Here is a 15,405-nt window from a genome sequence, read left to right on the forward strand (position 1 = left end):
TGGCAGCTCCGCCTTCACATCCTTTCCCAGTATATCCTCTGTCCCTCCTCTGCACACGTGCAGCTTTGTCTCCAAACTGCTGAACCTGAGCTGTCCCTGTGATGCAGTCCTCTCTAGTCCTGTCCATCCTGCTCACTCCCAGTAAAAACCTTCCCGTCCTCTGCCACCTCCAGCTCAGCCTCCTGTCTTTTTGCATCACAGCAGCTCTCACAGGAGACCATTCTCAAAATCATCTTGTAAAATTTTCCAATTAAATTTATCAAGAGGTGTAAGACTTTTAGGGTGCTCTGCTTCACACATCTTCACTTGTATATTCATTCCTTTCTTCTCCAGTAGCTCCCAACATGTACTCTGAGTGATACACGTCCTTCTGTGGGCCTCAGCTCCACAGTTATGTCTTCTCTTTGGAGGAAGCTGGATCTTCAGTTCAGGATTATACAACCTAAATGATTCTGTTAATGTTACACCTCCTGTGCTGAGAGTCCAAAAATCCACTTTGTTTGTTTGTTTGTGTTTCGAGTATGTTTGTGTTCTTGCTTTCAGGTCCTTTCAGTGAACATTTCAAAGCAGTCAATAATACAGACACATCTATGATGGGCACTGCCACAAGTCTTCAGTGGTGCTCCTGAAACTGAGATCTTAAACATAAAAACAAGCAGAAGAAGAATCATTTCAGTCTCACAAGCAGTTTTTAAAAAGGAATCAGGTTTGTTCCAGTTTGCAGAAAAGACACCAAAAATGTTAAAACTACTTGTAATGTGGATTATGTGGGCACTCCCATCACTGCCTCGACTTCATCTTCATCCTTTTCAAAAGCAGATTCATCAAATGTTCCTGATCTAACAGTTTCTTTAAGCTCACAGTTCTCCTCAGTTCACTGCATTTCTTTTGTAAACTTTCACTTGTATCTTTTTTGTTTTGCTCATCATCAACACCTGGAAGTGTCACAGATGATTTAAATCTGAGAGCCGCTGCATCCTGCTACATCTTTTCCTCCATCCTCTTTTCCTGCAGCATGCTGTGCTGCTCACACCTCTGTACATCTTCCTCCCTCTTCCTCTTGTTGGTGGCTGGTGTGCCTGAAGAGATGGAAGGAACTCAGACAGAGGACACGGACACATCATGTGTGTCACCTAAAAAGAAAAAAAAACGCTTTCTGTTCAGTAAATGCTAAAGTATGAACGCGTGTTACAGTTTTCCTGAACATCTGTTCTCCCATCAGAGACAAATCATTCTGATGGAGAGTTTTTACATGGACGGAGTAAACACACATCTGAGCGCAGTGACGCAGTTCTCTTTTGCTCCTGTGGGTGGGCGTGTCCTCTGACGTCACATGAACCTGAACCGTAGAAACTTTAATCCTGCAGCTCTGAACCTGCGTGACAGCGTCTTCATCCAGGTAACATTTATCACAGACAGCAGAGAGAAGCAGGCTCAGACCCGCCGTCAGACTTTAACTGTGAGAAACCTTCTGTGACCTCGAGGTGAATTTTCGGTTCAGGTAATAAACGCGGAACATTTGGACCGGAAGTAAACGATATAGTTTAACTCGTATTTTGTATTTTTGTCTGTAAATCTGTGTGGAAGTCAGATTGAACCGGTCACTTGATTAAAAAACAGGATAAAATACAGAAAACTGCTCACCTCATGATTACATCATATCTCTGTGACAGTAATACAGCCGAGGTTCGGGGGGAGGACGCGGAAGTGGAGCGCCATTACACCAGAAAAGCTTCCCGTGCTTTCACTTCTCTGCTCGCTCTTTGTCATTTAAACCTGGTTAAAGTTAAAGCTGATGAGTGCAGTGCTTTGTGAAATGTTTGATCAGGAATCAGGAAAAGTCTGTCACTGTGTGGGCTGTGTTCTTTGGATCAGAGGCTGTAGAACCAGCTTGGACCGTGTTTGGTGGTCCTGATGTGATTCATGGACCTTAATCTGCTCTCTGTATAATCTGCTCAATAATCTCTCTGAAATGATGCGACTCAAGGATTAAACTGAGATAAATATCTCTGTTAACTAGGCCTCAGACACCATTTCAGATATTAGAGTAGGAGGAGCCAAGGTTTTTTTTTCTTGAACTTTATTAACATGTATACTTAAACATTATTGTCCATTTTTACCTGCGATAATTAATTTATTAATTATTTTTTCTATATAACTGAGTTCTGTTTTACTTTTGTCTGTTAATATATTTTTCAAATGTGACTACTGAATAAAATAAACAGACTGATGAAGCTCTGACTGTAAACAGCTGCTTTTGGCTCAATGGGGTCACCACAGGGTCGCTCCAGGTGTTTGACTTGGCAGATTGTGGGGTTGTCTGATGCCTCCCCACAGGAATCGCATCAGGCAGGGCTCACACACAGGTTATAAATAAAGTTTCAGAGTAAAAAGAAAAAAATAAATGTTCATATAAAGGAATACTGTGAGAAGCAGTCCTGTATAATTATAACCTGTATGTACACTTGGCCACCTTTACATGATATCGTGGAGCGATATGCATAATAACACAACAATAAGCTCACAGTTTGCATAAATATCTGATTCATGGCACAGTGAAAAAACACTTTGTTAAGGTGCAGATGTAGATTAATGGACTCGGGTCTCACTGAGCGTAGAATACCTCAATACGTTTCTATTTGTTTTGTAATTCTAGAGTGAGATCATGCTACAGAGACGGCCTTATCAGCTGACAGACGAGCTGTTTTAGTTCCTCAGAAACATTAGAGGAGTATTACCCAAAGTCACGGATCACTGAGGAGGACACTCAACATCGCAGAGTTTCCTCCTCAGTGATGCTGACAGGCACAAGCTGCAGATGCATTAAACTGCAGTTTACTGAAGAATCAACATAAGCTTGGTTTTTATTCTGATAATGTTTTCATTACTTAACTGTATGGAGTCATTTAACTTATAGAGTAAAAGTCTGTCAGTAGGGTTCAGGCCTGGTGCTTTGGGGTCTGTCCTTAACGATGATGCTGTGTTTGTGTGAAGGCTGCTTCTGTGCAGCAGCATCTATATTTGAAGCATCATCTGCTGTGATTTCTACAACCTGGTGTTCAGATTCACTTTTACAGCTCAGATGTAAATAGACTTTATACCTTGTGATTAAATTACTTCATGTTTTCACTCCATATGTTACAGAGGTGGAAGTCACCTGCTGCTCGACTGGTTTCTGTGGATACAACATGAGGCGTTGTGTTTGTAAGTTCGACACATTAACAAATTAACGTTTTGAACTTTTCTCTCTTCAGGTTCTTAAACCCAACAGTTTGTCTCCAGATGAGTTAATAAATATCTGCTCATCGTCTGTTTCCAGCAGAGTGGCAAAATGGCAACTGCAGAAACAGGTGAGTGAGTGAGTGATGCAGACCCATCCAGAGTTAGTCTGGATGATGTAATGTTTCTCACTGTGCGTATATTCACCACATCAGTGTCTGATGTTGTGTTTCTAACTTGTAATCACATGTGTAGGCTTTGTTTCTCAGTAGGAAATGTTAGTGTTCTGTTACTCTATAACAGGGGTGGGCAATTCCAAGCCCCGAGGGCCGGTGTCCTGCAGGTTTTAGATCTCACCTTGGGTCAACACACCTGAATCACATGATTAGTTCGTTACCAGGCCTCTGGAGAACTTCAGGACATGTTGAGGAGCTAATTTAGCCATTTAAATCAGCTGTGTTGGTTCAAGGACACATCTAAAACCTGCAGGGACACCGGCCCTCGGGGCCTGGAATTGCCCACCCCTGCTCTATAATAAATACATCTTGGCTTTCTGCAGCTCTCAGTTTCAGTGGCATGTATTTCAAAATGAAGGAACTGCATATTTGATTTGGCATCGATTTTTGCATCAGATGAAACCTACCTGTGTAACCAGACTTTGGAGCAACGGGGGCAGCATAATAGCTTGTGACTTGCACTGCACAAGGTTGGGATTGTGTTGCCTCCTTGTTGGAACTGGGACCTTTTGTAAGGTGTGCATGCTAAACCTACAGTATAGAAACTAACAGTGCATCAGCTAACCCTGAGCTGTGTCCTCTTCTTTTTATTTATCCAGCATTCCTTTGAATGTAGCTGGACACAGGGAGGATGGTGCACATGCCTTGTAGATTTGTGTTGCCGTCTTTCTAGATGAGGTAGCTGCAAATTCAAAGTGTATTTTATTAATGTATTAATGTTGATGGAAAGACACATAACTTCACAGGAAACATGGCGGGCGTGATCACAGCCGGATTGGCGTCCTCGAGGCGGTGCCGTGATGTTTGGTGTTAAAACTCCAAACAATTTCAGTTATAGACCTTGTTTGGGCAAATAAATAAACTAAGATTGACATTTATAAGAGACAAAATGGCAAAGATGAAGAAAGTCGAAGAAGATCTGGAGGAGATTAAACATTCACTTAACTCACTTAACCCTAACCCTAACGGTTGCGACCAATCATGGCTATGAGCCTAAAAACAATTAGTTCATCCTTTACAAGAACAGATGCTACTTCGGGTGGAAAAGGACAAAAGGAAATTGTAAATTGGACATGGAAGAAAAAAAAAAAAAAAAAAAAAAGATCAACGGACTTTAAAATATGTCGATAAATGAATGTGTGATTGCTAAGGATCCCTTTCTTTTTTTGAGGTTAATAGATAGTTTTAGAATAATTATGCATAATGCTCGATGATTCAGATCATAAATCATATGATTTTGAAGCAGGTATTGACCCTGAAAGGAATGTGCTTAATACAATTAATGTCACATGTGAATATTATACAGAGGAGCAATTTAGGGATACGGTTGAAATAGTTAATACATTTTCATTAATTCATATTAATTGCAGAAGTCTTTATAGAAGTTTTGCTTCGATTAAAGATTTTCTGTATAGTTTGAGAGGCAAGTTTCAAATAATTGCTCTGTCTGAAACATGGTTAGATGAGAAAAGGGGTTGTCATTTTTGTATCGAAGGGTACGATTTATACTTTGTAAATAGAATTAAGAAAAAGGCAGGAGGGGTGGCACTTTTTGTTAATTGTGATTTGAAATGTAAAAAAGTTGAATGTATGTCTGTGGCTATAGACGATTTAATGGAGTCTGTAACAGTGGAATTGGATATAGAAAGAAGAAGTAATATAATTGTAACGTGTATATATAGGAAACCGGGGTCAGAGATTGAGTTATTTACAGAGGCAGTAGAAGACTTATTGAGTAAGGCTAAGGGAAATAAGACTTTATGTTTGTGTGGTGATTACAATATTGATCTTTGTAAAGAGGCAAATGATAAGGCTGCGTCAGATTTTTTTGAATTATTACTTGGTAAAGGATTTTATCCCTTAATTATAAAGCCGAGTAGAATAACGGATAAATCGGAAACACTAATTGATCATATTTTCATTAATAGCTTGGAGAGTAATATTATCAGTGGCCTCATCATAAATGATATAAGCGATCATCTACCAGTCTTTTTTACTTTTGATTTAAATATGAAAAGAAAGGAAGAAGTTGGGTTCGTGAGTCATAGAAGGTTAAGAAATAACGAGGCAATTAACAAGTTTAGACAAGATCTCATGGAAGTGGACTGGAAGGAAGTTTATGTTAATGAGGTCAACGTTGCATATGGAGCTTTTTTAAATACTTACTTGGCCTTGTATGATAAACATTGTCCATTGGTATCATTTAAGTATAAGAAAAAGAATAAGAATATGAAACCTTGGATAACTAAGGGTCTTGCAAATGCGTGTAAAAAGAAAAATAATTTATATAGGGATTATATAACACAGAGAACTAAGAATGCGGAAATGAAATATAAAGTTTATAAAAACAAGTTGGTAGTAATATTGAGGAAAGCCAAGAAAGACTACTATAATAAACTTTTTCAGGAAAACAACAATAATATTAAGGGCATTTGGAATATTTTTAAGGAGGTACTGGGTAACAAGAACACACCCTTAGATCGGCCTAATTATTTTATTAAGAATAATCAAGTTGTCGAAGATAAGACTGAAGTAGTAAACGAATTCAATTCCTTTTTTGTAAATGTTGGACCCACTTTAGCAAATTTAATTAGAAAAAATGACGATCCAGAATATGAGGAAGCCTGGAAAGGAGAAAATAGAGTGGTTAATTCTATATTCTTGGCTGATACTACCATAAAAGAAATAGTAGCAATTGTAGAAAATTGTAAAAATAAAAAATCTACTGACTGTGATGGTATAGACATGGTCATAATTAAAAAGACTTTAGACTGTATAAGTATTCCTCTTTGCTATATTTTTAATCTTTCGTTACAATCAGGAGTATTTCCTGATCGAATGAAAGTGGCAAAAGTGATACCCTTATATAAATCTGGAGATAAGCATAGTTTTAATAATTATAGGCCAGTGTCTCTTTTGTCACAGTTTTCAAAAGTGCTTGAAAAACTTTTTGCGCAAAGACTTGATAGTTTTATTGAAAAATATCAACTAATAAATGAAAATCAATTTGGATTTCGTAAAAATAGATCAACGGCATTAGCATTGTTGACTTTTATTGACGATATTTCATCTGCAACCAATAATAATAAATATACAGTTGGGGTATTTGTTGATTTAAAAAAAGCTTTTGATACGTTACAACATTCTATTTTGATTTCTAAATTGTATAATTATGGTGTGAGAGGAGTGGCATTGAATTGGTTAAGGAGTTATTTAGAAAATAGGTCGCAATATGTGCATTATCTCGGTAACACCTCTGAAAGATTGAAGATTGTATGTGGCGTTCCTCAAGGTTCTATTTTGGGACCTAAACTTTTTAATTTATATATTAATGATATTTGTGACGTATCAAAAAGGTTAAATTCTATTTTATTTGCAGATGACACAAATTTTTATTGCTCTGGAGAGAATTTGAAAGATTTGGTTGAAATTATGACTTCTGAGATGTTAAGATTGAAAATATGGTTTGATGTAAATAAATTATCTTTGAATCTGACAAAAACGAAATTCATGATATTTGGCAATCGTGTAAAGGAGGATGAAGTCATTATGTCCATTGATGGAGAATTGATTGAAAGAGTTACTGAATTTCGTTTTTTGGGTGTAATAGTAGATGAAAATTTGACGTGGAAATCACATATTGAGTATATTAGAAAGAAGATGGTTAAAAATATTTATATTTTGGGAAATGTAAGAGATTTATTAGACTATAAAACAATGCGCATTTTATATTTTTCATTGTTTTTCTCATATTTTAGTTATTGTATTGAAGTCTGGGGAAATACATATGAGAATACTATAAAACCTCTAAACTTATTACAGAAGAAAGTGATACGAATGATTCATAATGTGAAATATAGAGAACATACAAATAAATTATTTATAAAATCGAAATTATTAAAATTAGGAGATTTAGTGAAATTACGGACACTATTAATTATGTTTAAGGCTAAAAATAATATTTTGCCCTTTAAGTTACAAAGAGTATTTTTATTGTGTTCGGGGGGAGAAGACAGCCGAAGGAAATTTTATTTTAAGCATCAGTTAGCTAGGACTACACAAAGGTTAATGAGTCCAACGGTTAGGGGTATACGACTGTGGAACTCTCTTCATTATAATTTAAAGAATTGTATAAATTTATATTGTTTTAAAAAGTGTTATATGCTTAAAACGATAACTCAATATGAAGAATGTGAATGAAATTGGAGTTCATTGATGAAGGATCCATTATAATTTTTTGTTTTATTTATTTTAATTTTATTTTTCTCCTTGTTACCATGTGGCGTGGTATATTCTGATTGTAAATTTGTATATTTTGATGGTAAATTTGTTGTTTGGTTTGTGGTAGGACCGGAGATAAATGTTAATGTTAGTTTGTTCTCTGATTTTTGGTGCCCACTTGTAATATAAGTTGGATTGTAGATAGGGGGCAGGGTTTAATAAGAATATTTTTCTTCTTCCTGCTCCTTTTCACACATGGTTGTAGTGTTTTATTGATAGAAAGTGTGGTTGGTTTGTTTGAACTATTGTACCAAGTGTGAAATAAATAAATAAAATGAAAATGAAATGAAATGAAAATGAAATACTTGCTTTGCAAAGGCAAAGTTTAATTTTTTCCCATGGTGTAGGGTTGTAAGATTGCCTAACACATGAAAGGTCTCCGGTTTGTATTATTATAGGATCTTTACCTCACACTATAGAGCGTCTTGAGGTGACTGTTGTTGTGATTTGGTGCTATTTAAATTGAATTAAATTGAAAAGTTTGAAAATGCCAAATAAACGCTTTCTTTTTGAAAGCGCGCCTCTGAGGCCACAATTTTATTCTTAATGTCGATATTGTAGTTAGGTGAACACGAAAATCCAAGTTCCCAGAACTCTGGATCTTAATAAAGTCAACAACAGTCACAAGTGTTATAGTTGGGAAGAACTACGACCCCAGTGCAGACTCACAGGCAGACTTGAAGCTTAAACCAACCTTTTATTAAAGGTGTACAAAATTCATGGAACACAAGGGACTAAGACCATGGCAGCAGGCAAACAGTTTGATGTGACCAAAGGTTAAGGAGAGATAAGGGCTATAAACACACTAAGAGTAATTAGGTGGGTCAGACAAGCCAAGTCAGCACAACTAAAACTCATAAAGGAGAACAAGACTGAGGGAAATAAAACTGAACACATGAAGCAAGAATTACCAAAATAAAACAGGAAATAAATATTGAAGCAAGGACTCAGCATATGAACTTGACAGAAGGAAAACCATGAAGACTGAGGGCACAGAAAGGAAACACTAAGAAGTCTATCAAACCAAGGTCATCAGTAACTAAAGATTAAAGACACAAATACTAGGCCATAGAAAACCAATATTAGAGGATCATGCTATAATAATAATAATAATAAAAGTCAAGAACACAGGGAAACATGATTAACCATTTTAAGAAATTAACCATTTTAGGAAAATAAAATGCCAAATCACCCCAGAGCCAGGCCCTGGCTCCAGGGTGATCCGGGGTGGGTGCCCGAGGGCCAGCATCTGATAGCCGGGCCTTAGTCCAGGGGCTCGGCCGGGCACAGCCTGAAAAAGGGACATGGGCCCATTCTCCTGTAGGCCCACCACCCGCAGGGGGCGCCGTAGTGGTTGGGTGCAATGTGTGTCGGGCAGCAGCCAGGAGCGGAGGAACTGGCAGACCGATCCCCAGCTACCACGACTAGCAATTGGGACATGGAATGTCACCTCCCTGGTGGGAAAGGAGCCTGAGTTAGTGCGTGAGGTTGAGCGGTACCGTCTAAATATAGTTGGGTTCACCTCAATGTACGGCTTGGGCTCTGGAACCAGTCTCTTGGAGAGGGGTTGGACTTTGTCTCAGTCTGGAGTTGCCCCTGGTGAGAGGCGGCGGGCTGGGGTGGGTATTCTAGTATCCCCTCGGCTTGCTGCCTGTACATTGGGGTTTCTCCCAGTGGACTAGAGGGTTTGTTCCCTGCACCTTCGGGTCAGGGAATGTGTCCTGACTGTCGTCTGCGCTTATACGACAGTTCATAGTTGATTGGGCAGAGTGCTAGAGGGTGCTCCATCTGGGGACTCTGTCTTACTGGGAGACTTTAACGCTCATGTGGGCAACAACAGTGAAACCTGGAGGGCCCTGATTGGGAGGAACGGCCTCCCGGATCTGCACCTGAGTGATTTTTTGTTGTTGTTGGAATTGTGTGCAAATCACATTTCGTCCGTATTTAACACCATGTATGAACATAAGGGTGTCAATAAGCATGTGCCACCAGGATGCCCTAGGTCACAGGTTGATGAACGATTTTGTAATTGTGTCACCAGACCTGTGGCCATATGTTCTGGACACTCGGGTAAACAGAGGGGCTGAGCTGTCAACTGATCACCACCTGGTGGTGAGTTGGATCAGGTGGCAGGGGAAGATGCTGGATAGAACTGGCGGACCCTCACTATACATTTATAGCGAGGGTGGTGGTGGTTCCCATCTTTTAGAAGGGGAACAGAGGGTGTGTTCCAACTATAGGGGGAATCACACTCCTCAGCATCCCCGGGAACCTAGGGATCAATAAACTATTCTGAAAGTCTATGCTAGGGTGCTTTAAAGGAGAATTTGTCTGTTAGTTGAACCTCGGATACCGGAGGAACAATGCAGTTTTTGTCCTGGTGGTGGAACACTGGATCAGCTCTTTACCCTCTCGAAAATACTTGAGGGTACATGGGAGTTTTCCCAACCAGTCTACATGTGTTTTGTGGAACCGGAGAAAGGAATTTGACCGTGTCCCTCGGAGTGTCCTGTGGGAGGTTTTTCGAGAGTATGGGGGTATGGCTACAGGCCACTCGATCCTTATACAACCATTGCAAGAGCTTGGTCTGCATAGCCAACAATAAGTCAGACTCATTTTCGGTGGATGATGTACTCCCCCAGGGCTGCCCTTTGTCACCGATTCTGTTCATAATTTTTATGGACAGAATTGCTAGGGGTAGCCACATCATCTGCAGCTCGCACTGGAACAGTTCGCAGCCAAATGTGAAGTGGTGGGAATGAGAATCAGCACCTCTAAATGTGAGGCCATGGTTCTCAGCCAGAAAAGGGTGGAGTGCCCACTCTGGGTTGGGGATGAGTTCCTGCCGCAAGTTGAGGAGTTTAAGTATTTCGGGGTCTTGTTCGCAAGTGATGGAAGAAGGGAGCGGGAGATCGACAGACGGATTGGTGCTGCACCTGCTGTGATGCGGATGCTGTACCGGTCCGTCATGGTGAAACGAGAGTTGAGCATAAAAGGGAAGCTTTCGAGTTCCCGGTTGATCTACGTCCCTACCCTCACCTATGGCCACAAGCTGTGGGTAGTGACCGAAAGAAGCAGCAGAAACGAGCTTCCTCCGAAGGGTGGCTGGCGACAGACAGCGGACGAGAAGTCCAGCCACCCGGGAGGGGCTCAGAGTAGAGCCGCTGCTCCTCCACATCGAAAAGAGCCAGTTGAGGTGGTTCAGGCATCTGACAAGGATGCCTCATGGGTGAGGTGTTCCAGGCATGTCCCACTGGGAGGAGGCCCCGGGGCAGACCCAGGACATGCTGGAGAGATTTTATCTCACGGCTGGCCTGGGAACGCCTTGGCGTTCCCCCGGACAAGCTGGAGGAGGTGGCTGGGGAGAGGGAGGTCTGGGTTTCTCTGCTTAGACTGCTGCCCCCGCGACCCGGCCCCGGATAACTGGGAGAAGATGGATAGATGGATGGATGGACGAAAATAACATTGTCAAAACCACAAGAACTGTGATTCCACAAAAACTCAAAACTCTGGATCAACAACCGACGCACCCTGATAACAAGTTGGGAAAATTTAAATGTGTCCATTCATATTGCCTTGATAATTAAATGGGTTTTTTTTAGCTGGAGAAAGCCTAAATGTTTGAGACCAAATGTAACAGATTTACAGAGCACTGCTAACATCTAATACTGTGAAAGAAAAAAAGCCACCACATATGAGTCAAGGCATCAAACACAGGATCAAAACCAACACAGTGAAAAGATTCACTAGAAAGAGGTCTCATGTGTCGATGGTAGTTATTTATGAACCAGTGTGTCTGTGTGTAACATCATCATCGTTTTGTTTTATTACAGGAAACCTTCAACCTCTCAGACACAGCAGCAGCAATCCCAACATAAAACCTTCCAGTGAGTTAAGCTGCAGTTATGGTATTTACAGCTATTTTACCATTCAGGATGCAAAGTTCAGACTCTCACAGTGACTTCTTTCTATCCATGTCCCCTGCTCTGTTGGATCTGTAGAATTTTCCAAACTTTCTCCATCATCTGATCTTCATCTGTCCAAATCCCTGTCCTTCACACAGTCCTGTATCTGCCTGGCTGACCCCCACAGTCAGGTGTCAGTGTTGCTTTAGCCTTTAGCCTTTGTGTTTCAGCCGTTTTAACCTTTTTCAGAATCTGTTGCTGCATTTTTGCAGCTTTTTCCTGTCATGTTCCAACATAATCAGTGGACTCTGAGTCGCATAAATTTTAGAGTAACCATGTAATTGTAACTCATGACATCGATAATACCTGATACATTCTGTAGAGAATTCACTTTGTGATAGCTAGCCTCTGCACTAGCACACAACCCACTCAGAGAAACACCTGATGCACCGTCAGCTTCATTAAACAAGTATCATAGCATTACGAAAGGAAAGGAGGAACACCTGACTCAGGCCATGTATTAGTTTAGATGTAGACTGAAGTTAAGTGTCCCCACCCTCACAGGAGAAAGCATAAAAACCTGTGTTTTCCTCACCTCATGTCAACAATTGCATTTCTCTGAATGCCTGATGTGTATATCTAATTTAGTTTTTATCTTTTCAGTGTCTGAGCTGAGGGTTGTTCTGCTGGGGAACAGCTGGTCTTTGAGGAGAGATGTGGGGAACTTCATACTGGGAGAGACTGAGTTCAGCACCGAGGAGCCGGACTGCTGTGAGACAAGCAGACCACTGAAGGAAAAGAAACTCGTTCTCATCAACACTCCAGACCTGCTGCTTCCAAACATCTCTGAGGACAAACTGAAGGAACACGTAGGAACCTGTGTGAGGCTCTCTGATCCTGGACCTCATGTGTTCCTGCTGGTTCTACAGCCTGAAGACTTCACTGAGGAGCACAAACAGAGACTCTGCAGAGCCCTTCATCTGTACAGTGATCGATCATTTGACCATTCACTAATTTTCATGTCAACATCCAGAGAAGAGAGTTCATTTGAAAACTGTGTGACTCATCCACCGCTAAAAGACATGATCAGACTGTGCAGATACAGATACCTGTGGCAGAAGAACTTTGAACGTTCAGAGCTGTTAACACGTTTGGTTCAAACAGCAAAGGAGATAAATGAAGATCATCTGAGCTGTGATGTAGTTGAGGATGAGGATGGCGGATTATTCATGAGACCAAAGTCTGTTTTAAACCTGGTTCTGTGTGGAAGGAGAGGAGCAGGGAAGACTTCAGCAGCCAAGGCCATTTTAGGTCAGACTGAGCTTCATTCAGTCTCCAACTCATCAGAGTGTGTTAAACATCAGGGAGAGGTGTGTGGACGTTGGGTTTCCCTGGTGGAGCTGCCTGCCTTGTATGGAAAACCTCAGGAGGCAATGATGGAGGAATCATTCAGGTGTATCTCCCTCTGTGATCCTGAGGGTGTCCATGCCTTCATCCTGGTCCTACCTGTGGATTCCCTCACTGATGAAGACAAGGGAGAGTTAGAGACCATCCAGAACACATTCAGCTCTCGAGTCAATGACTTCACCACGATTCTGTTCACTGTGGACTCAGATCCTACAGATCCAGCTGTTGGTAACTTTGTAAAGGAAAACCAGGACATCCAGGAGCTCTGTGAGAGCTGTGGAGGAAGATCAGTTGTTCTCAACATCAAGGACAAACAGCAGATCCCAGAACTGTTGGATACTGTGGAAAAGATGATAGTTAAAGAGTTCGGGTGCTTCTCCAAGGACACAGTCATCAAGGGTCTGACTGAGATGGTGAGGAAGCTTCCAGCTGAACAGAGGAGTGAGGTGGGAGGTGCTGACGGAAAACAGAGCAGAGCGAGAGAACGTAAAATCAGTGAGATGAGCGACGACACAAAGGAAGTCCCACAGACAGACGTGGAGAGAGTTTTGAAAGAGAAGGATGAAGAGATGAAGAGGAGAGACGAGGACCTCAAGAAAAAACACCAGGAAGAGTTGAAAGCTCTGCGCATGAAAATCAGTGAGCAGACAGGACAGATTGAAGAGGAGAGAAAACTGAGAGCAAAGCAGCTGAAGGAAAAAGACGAATCCATCAACAAGGAGCGCAAAGAGAGAAAGAGAGAACGAGAGGAGGAGACGAGGAGACAGAAAAAACAGGAAGAAGTCAGAGTTCAGTCAGAAAGAGAACAAAAGGAAGCAGCTGAGAGGAAGCTGGAGCAGCACAGGAGAGAGATGAAGAAAGAGCGAGAGGCTTGGGATAAAGAAAGAAAGGAGATCTGGGAGCGATTTCATCAGGAGCAAAAACAGAACCTGGAGGAGGTGAAAGCAAACCACAGAAAGCTGCAGGAAGAGTATCAGTGGAAGAGGAAGAAGTGGACATATTCATTAATTGCTGCCTTATTGTCATTAATAATGTTTTTATTATATTATATCTTTACCACAAACACTACAGAGAGCACAAAGGCAGAGAAGGGTCTGTGAGCTTGTAGCGTTTGCTAAGATGTAAATTACACTGATGGAGTTTGTTCAAGATACTTTAAAGAAGAGTGAAATTACTCATTTAAACTTCAAATGGAATCATGAACTATAATAAAAAAAGTCACATGCCTCTGCCGCTCAATGAAACGACAAACATCAAGCTGTAATTACAAAAAGTGAACGTCTCACTTTTTACAGGAATGTGCAGAACAAACAAAATCGTCTTGGTTTGTGTTCAGTGTCATCAGCAGGACTCCTGCCAGGGTCCATGTGGGCATCTTACATTAAGTATGACTGCTTAGTTACACAGGTTACTCCTAAATGTGAATAATTTTTAATATACAGCAGTAATGACAGCTTTCAGGAGGTGTATCTGAGTAGACTGTCCCTGTTTCACTGTGGTCAAACTCGTGTATAGCAATGTCTGACAATAACAGCTGAGTCATCTTATGTTCAGTTGCATAAATGTTTTAAGTTGCTGCCATGTGATTGGCTGATGAGAGACTTGCATTGATGAGGAGTTGAACAGGTGTACCTAAAGAAGTGGCCAGTGAGTTTGTGTCATTGTGTAGGTTGGAGGACTTCTTGAATGTGATCGCTTTACTGTGCTGTTAACCTGTGAATGGGTGGATGACTGGATATGTAAAGCGCTTTGGTGTCCTTAGGACTATTAAAGCGCTATATAAATACAGGCCATTTACCATTTACCATTTGAGCAGTGACTAGATGGCGCTGTTGCATTGTTTTTGCCTGTAACACAATAGTTGAAATACAATAGTTGCTTTAACAGAAATATGTGTATTAGTGCTGCTTTAGTGTGAAATGTATTTACAGTGTAATTGTATTAATTTATACTTTAACTTTTTTGTAGTTCATTTTAATTTTCAGATTCACATTCATGCACACTCTGAAATGAAAAGGCCTTGATGGCTTTTACTCTAGTTCGTTACTGTGCTCTATAACACCTGAACAAATATAATAAGTTACCACACTGCATCTGATTGACAGCTGTGTGTTCTGACACCAATCACAACGTGATATGTTTTGTACAGTCCTACCAGTTTCCACCATTTTTTTTTATATTAAAATGAAATATTCACCTAATGATGGCATTAAATATAAAAAATAGTCATCGTAGGGGAGCATTAATGTCTGGACCACATTCATCAGAATCCATCCAATAAGTAACATGTCTTTATCACCCAGTGGTGTTCATCAGGACAAGCAAGGCAGGCAGTGCTTGACTGGTAAAATCTAAAA

At 40.6% G+C, this 15,405-nt stretch overlaps 1 protein-coding gene across 3 annotated transcripts; it reads left to right on the top strand.

Annotated features, from left to right (window-relative positions):
• Positions 1–1,297: 1,297 nt before the first annotated feature.
• LOC100701997 (GTPase IMAP family member 8) lies at positions 1,298–14,576 on the top strand. 3 transcript variants are annotated; one of them, XM_019365428.2, is made up of 4 exons: positions 1,298–1,399; positions 3,255–3,350; positions 11,570–11,623; positions 12,305–14,576. In XM_019365428.2, exons 2-4 carry the CDS (start codon positions 3,332–3,334, stop codon positions 14,146–14,148), a joined length of 1,917 nt encoding a protein of 638 aa, XP_019220973.1. In that variant the 5' UTR covers positions 1,298–1,399; positions 3,255–3,331; the 3' UTR covers positions 14,149–14,576. The 3 variants fall into 3 exon arrangements, with proteins under 3 accessions (XP_019220973.1, XP_013126382.2, XP_019220972.1); XM_013270928.3 differs by having other exon boundaries at positions 1,301–1,501; XM_019365427.2 differs by having other exon boundaries at positions 1,303–1,459.
• Positions 14,577–15,405: the final 829 nt, after the last annotated feature.

Source organism: Oreochromis niloticus, linkage group LG12 (assembly GCF_001858045.2).
Source record: "Oreochromis niloticus isolate F11D_XX linkage group LG12, O_niloticus_UMD_NMBU, whole genome shotgun sequence".
Lineage (NCBI taxonomy): Eukaryota > Metazoa > Chordata > Actinopteri > Cichliformes > Cichlidae > Oreochromis > Oreochromis niloticus.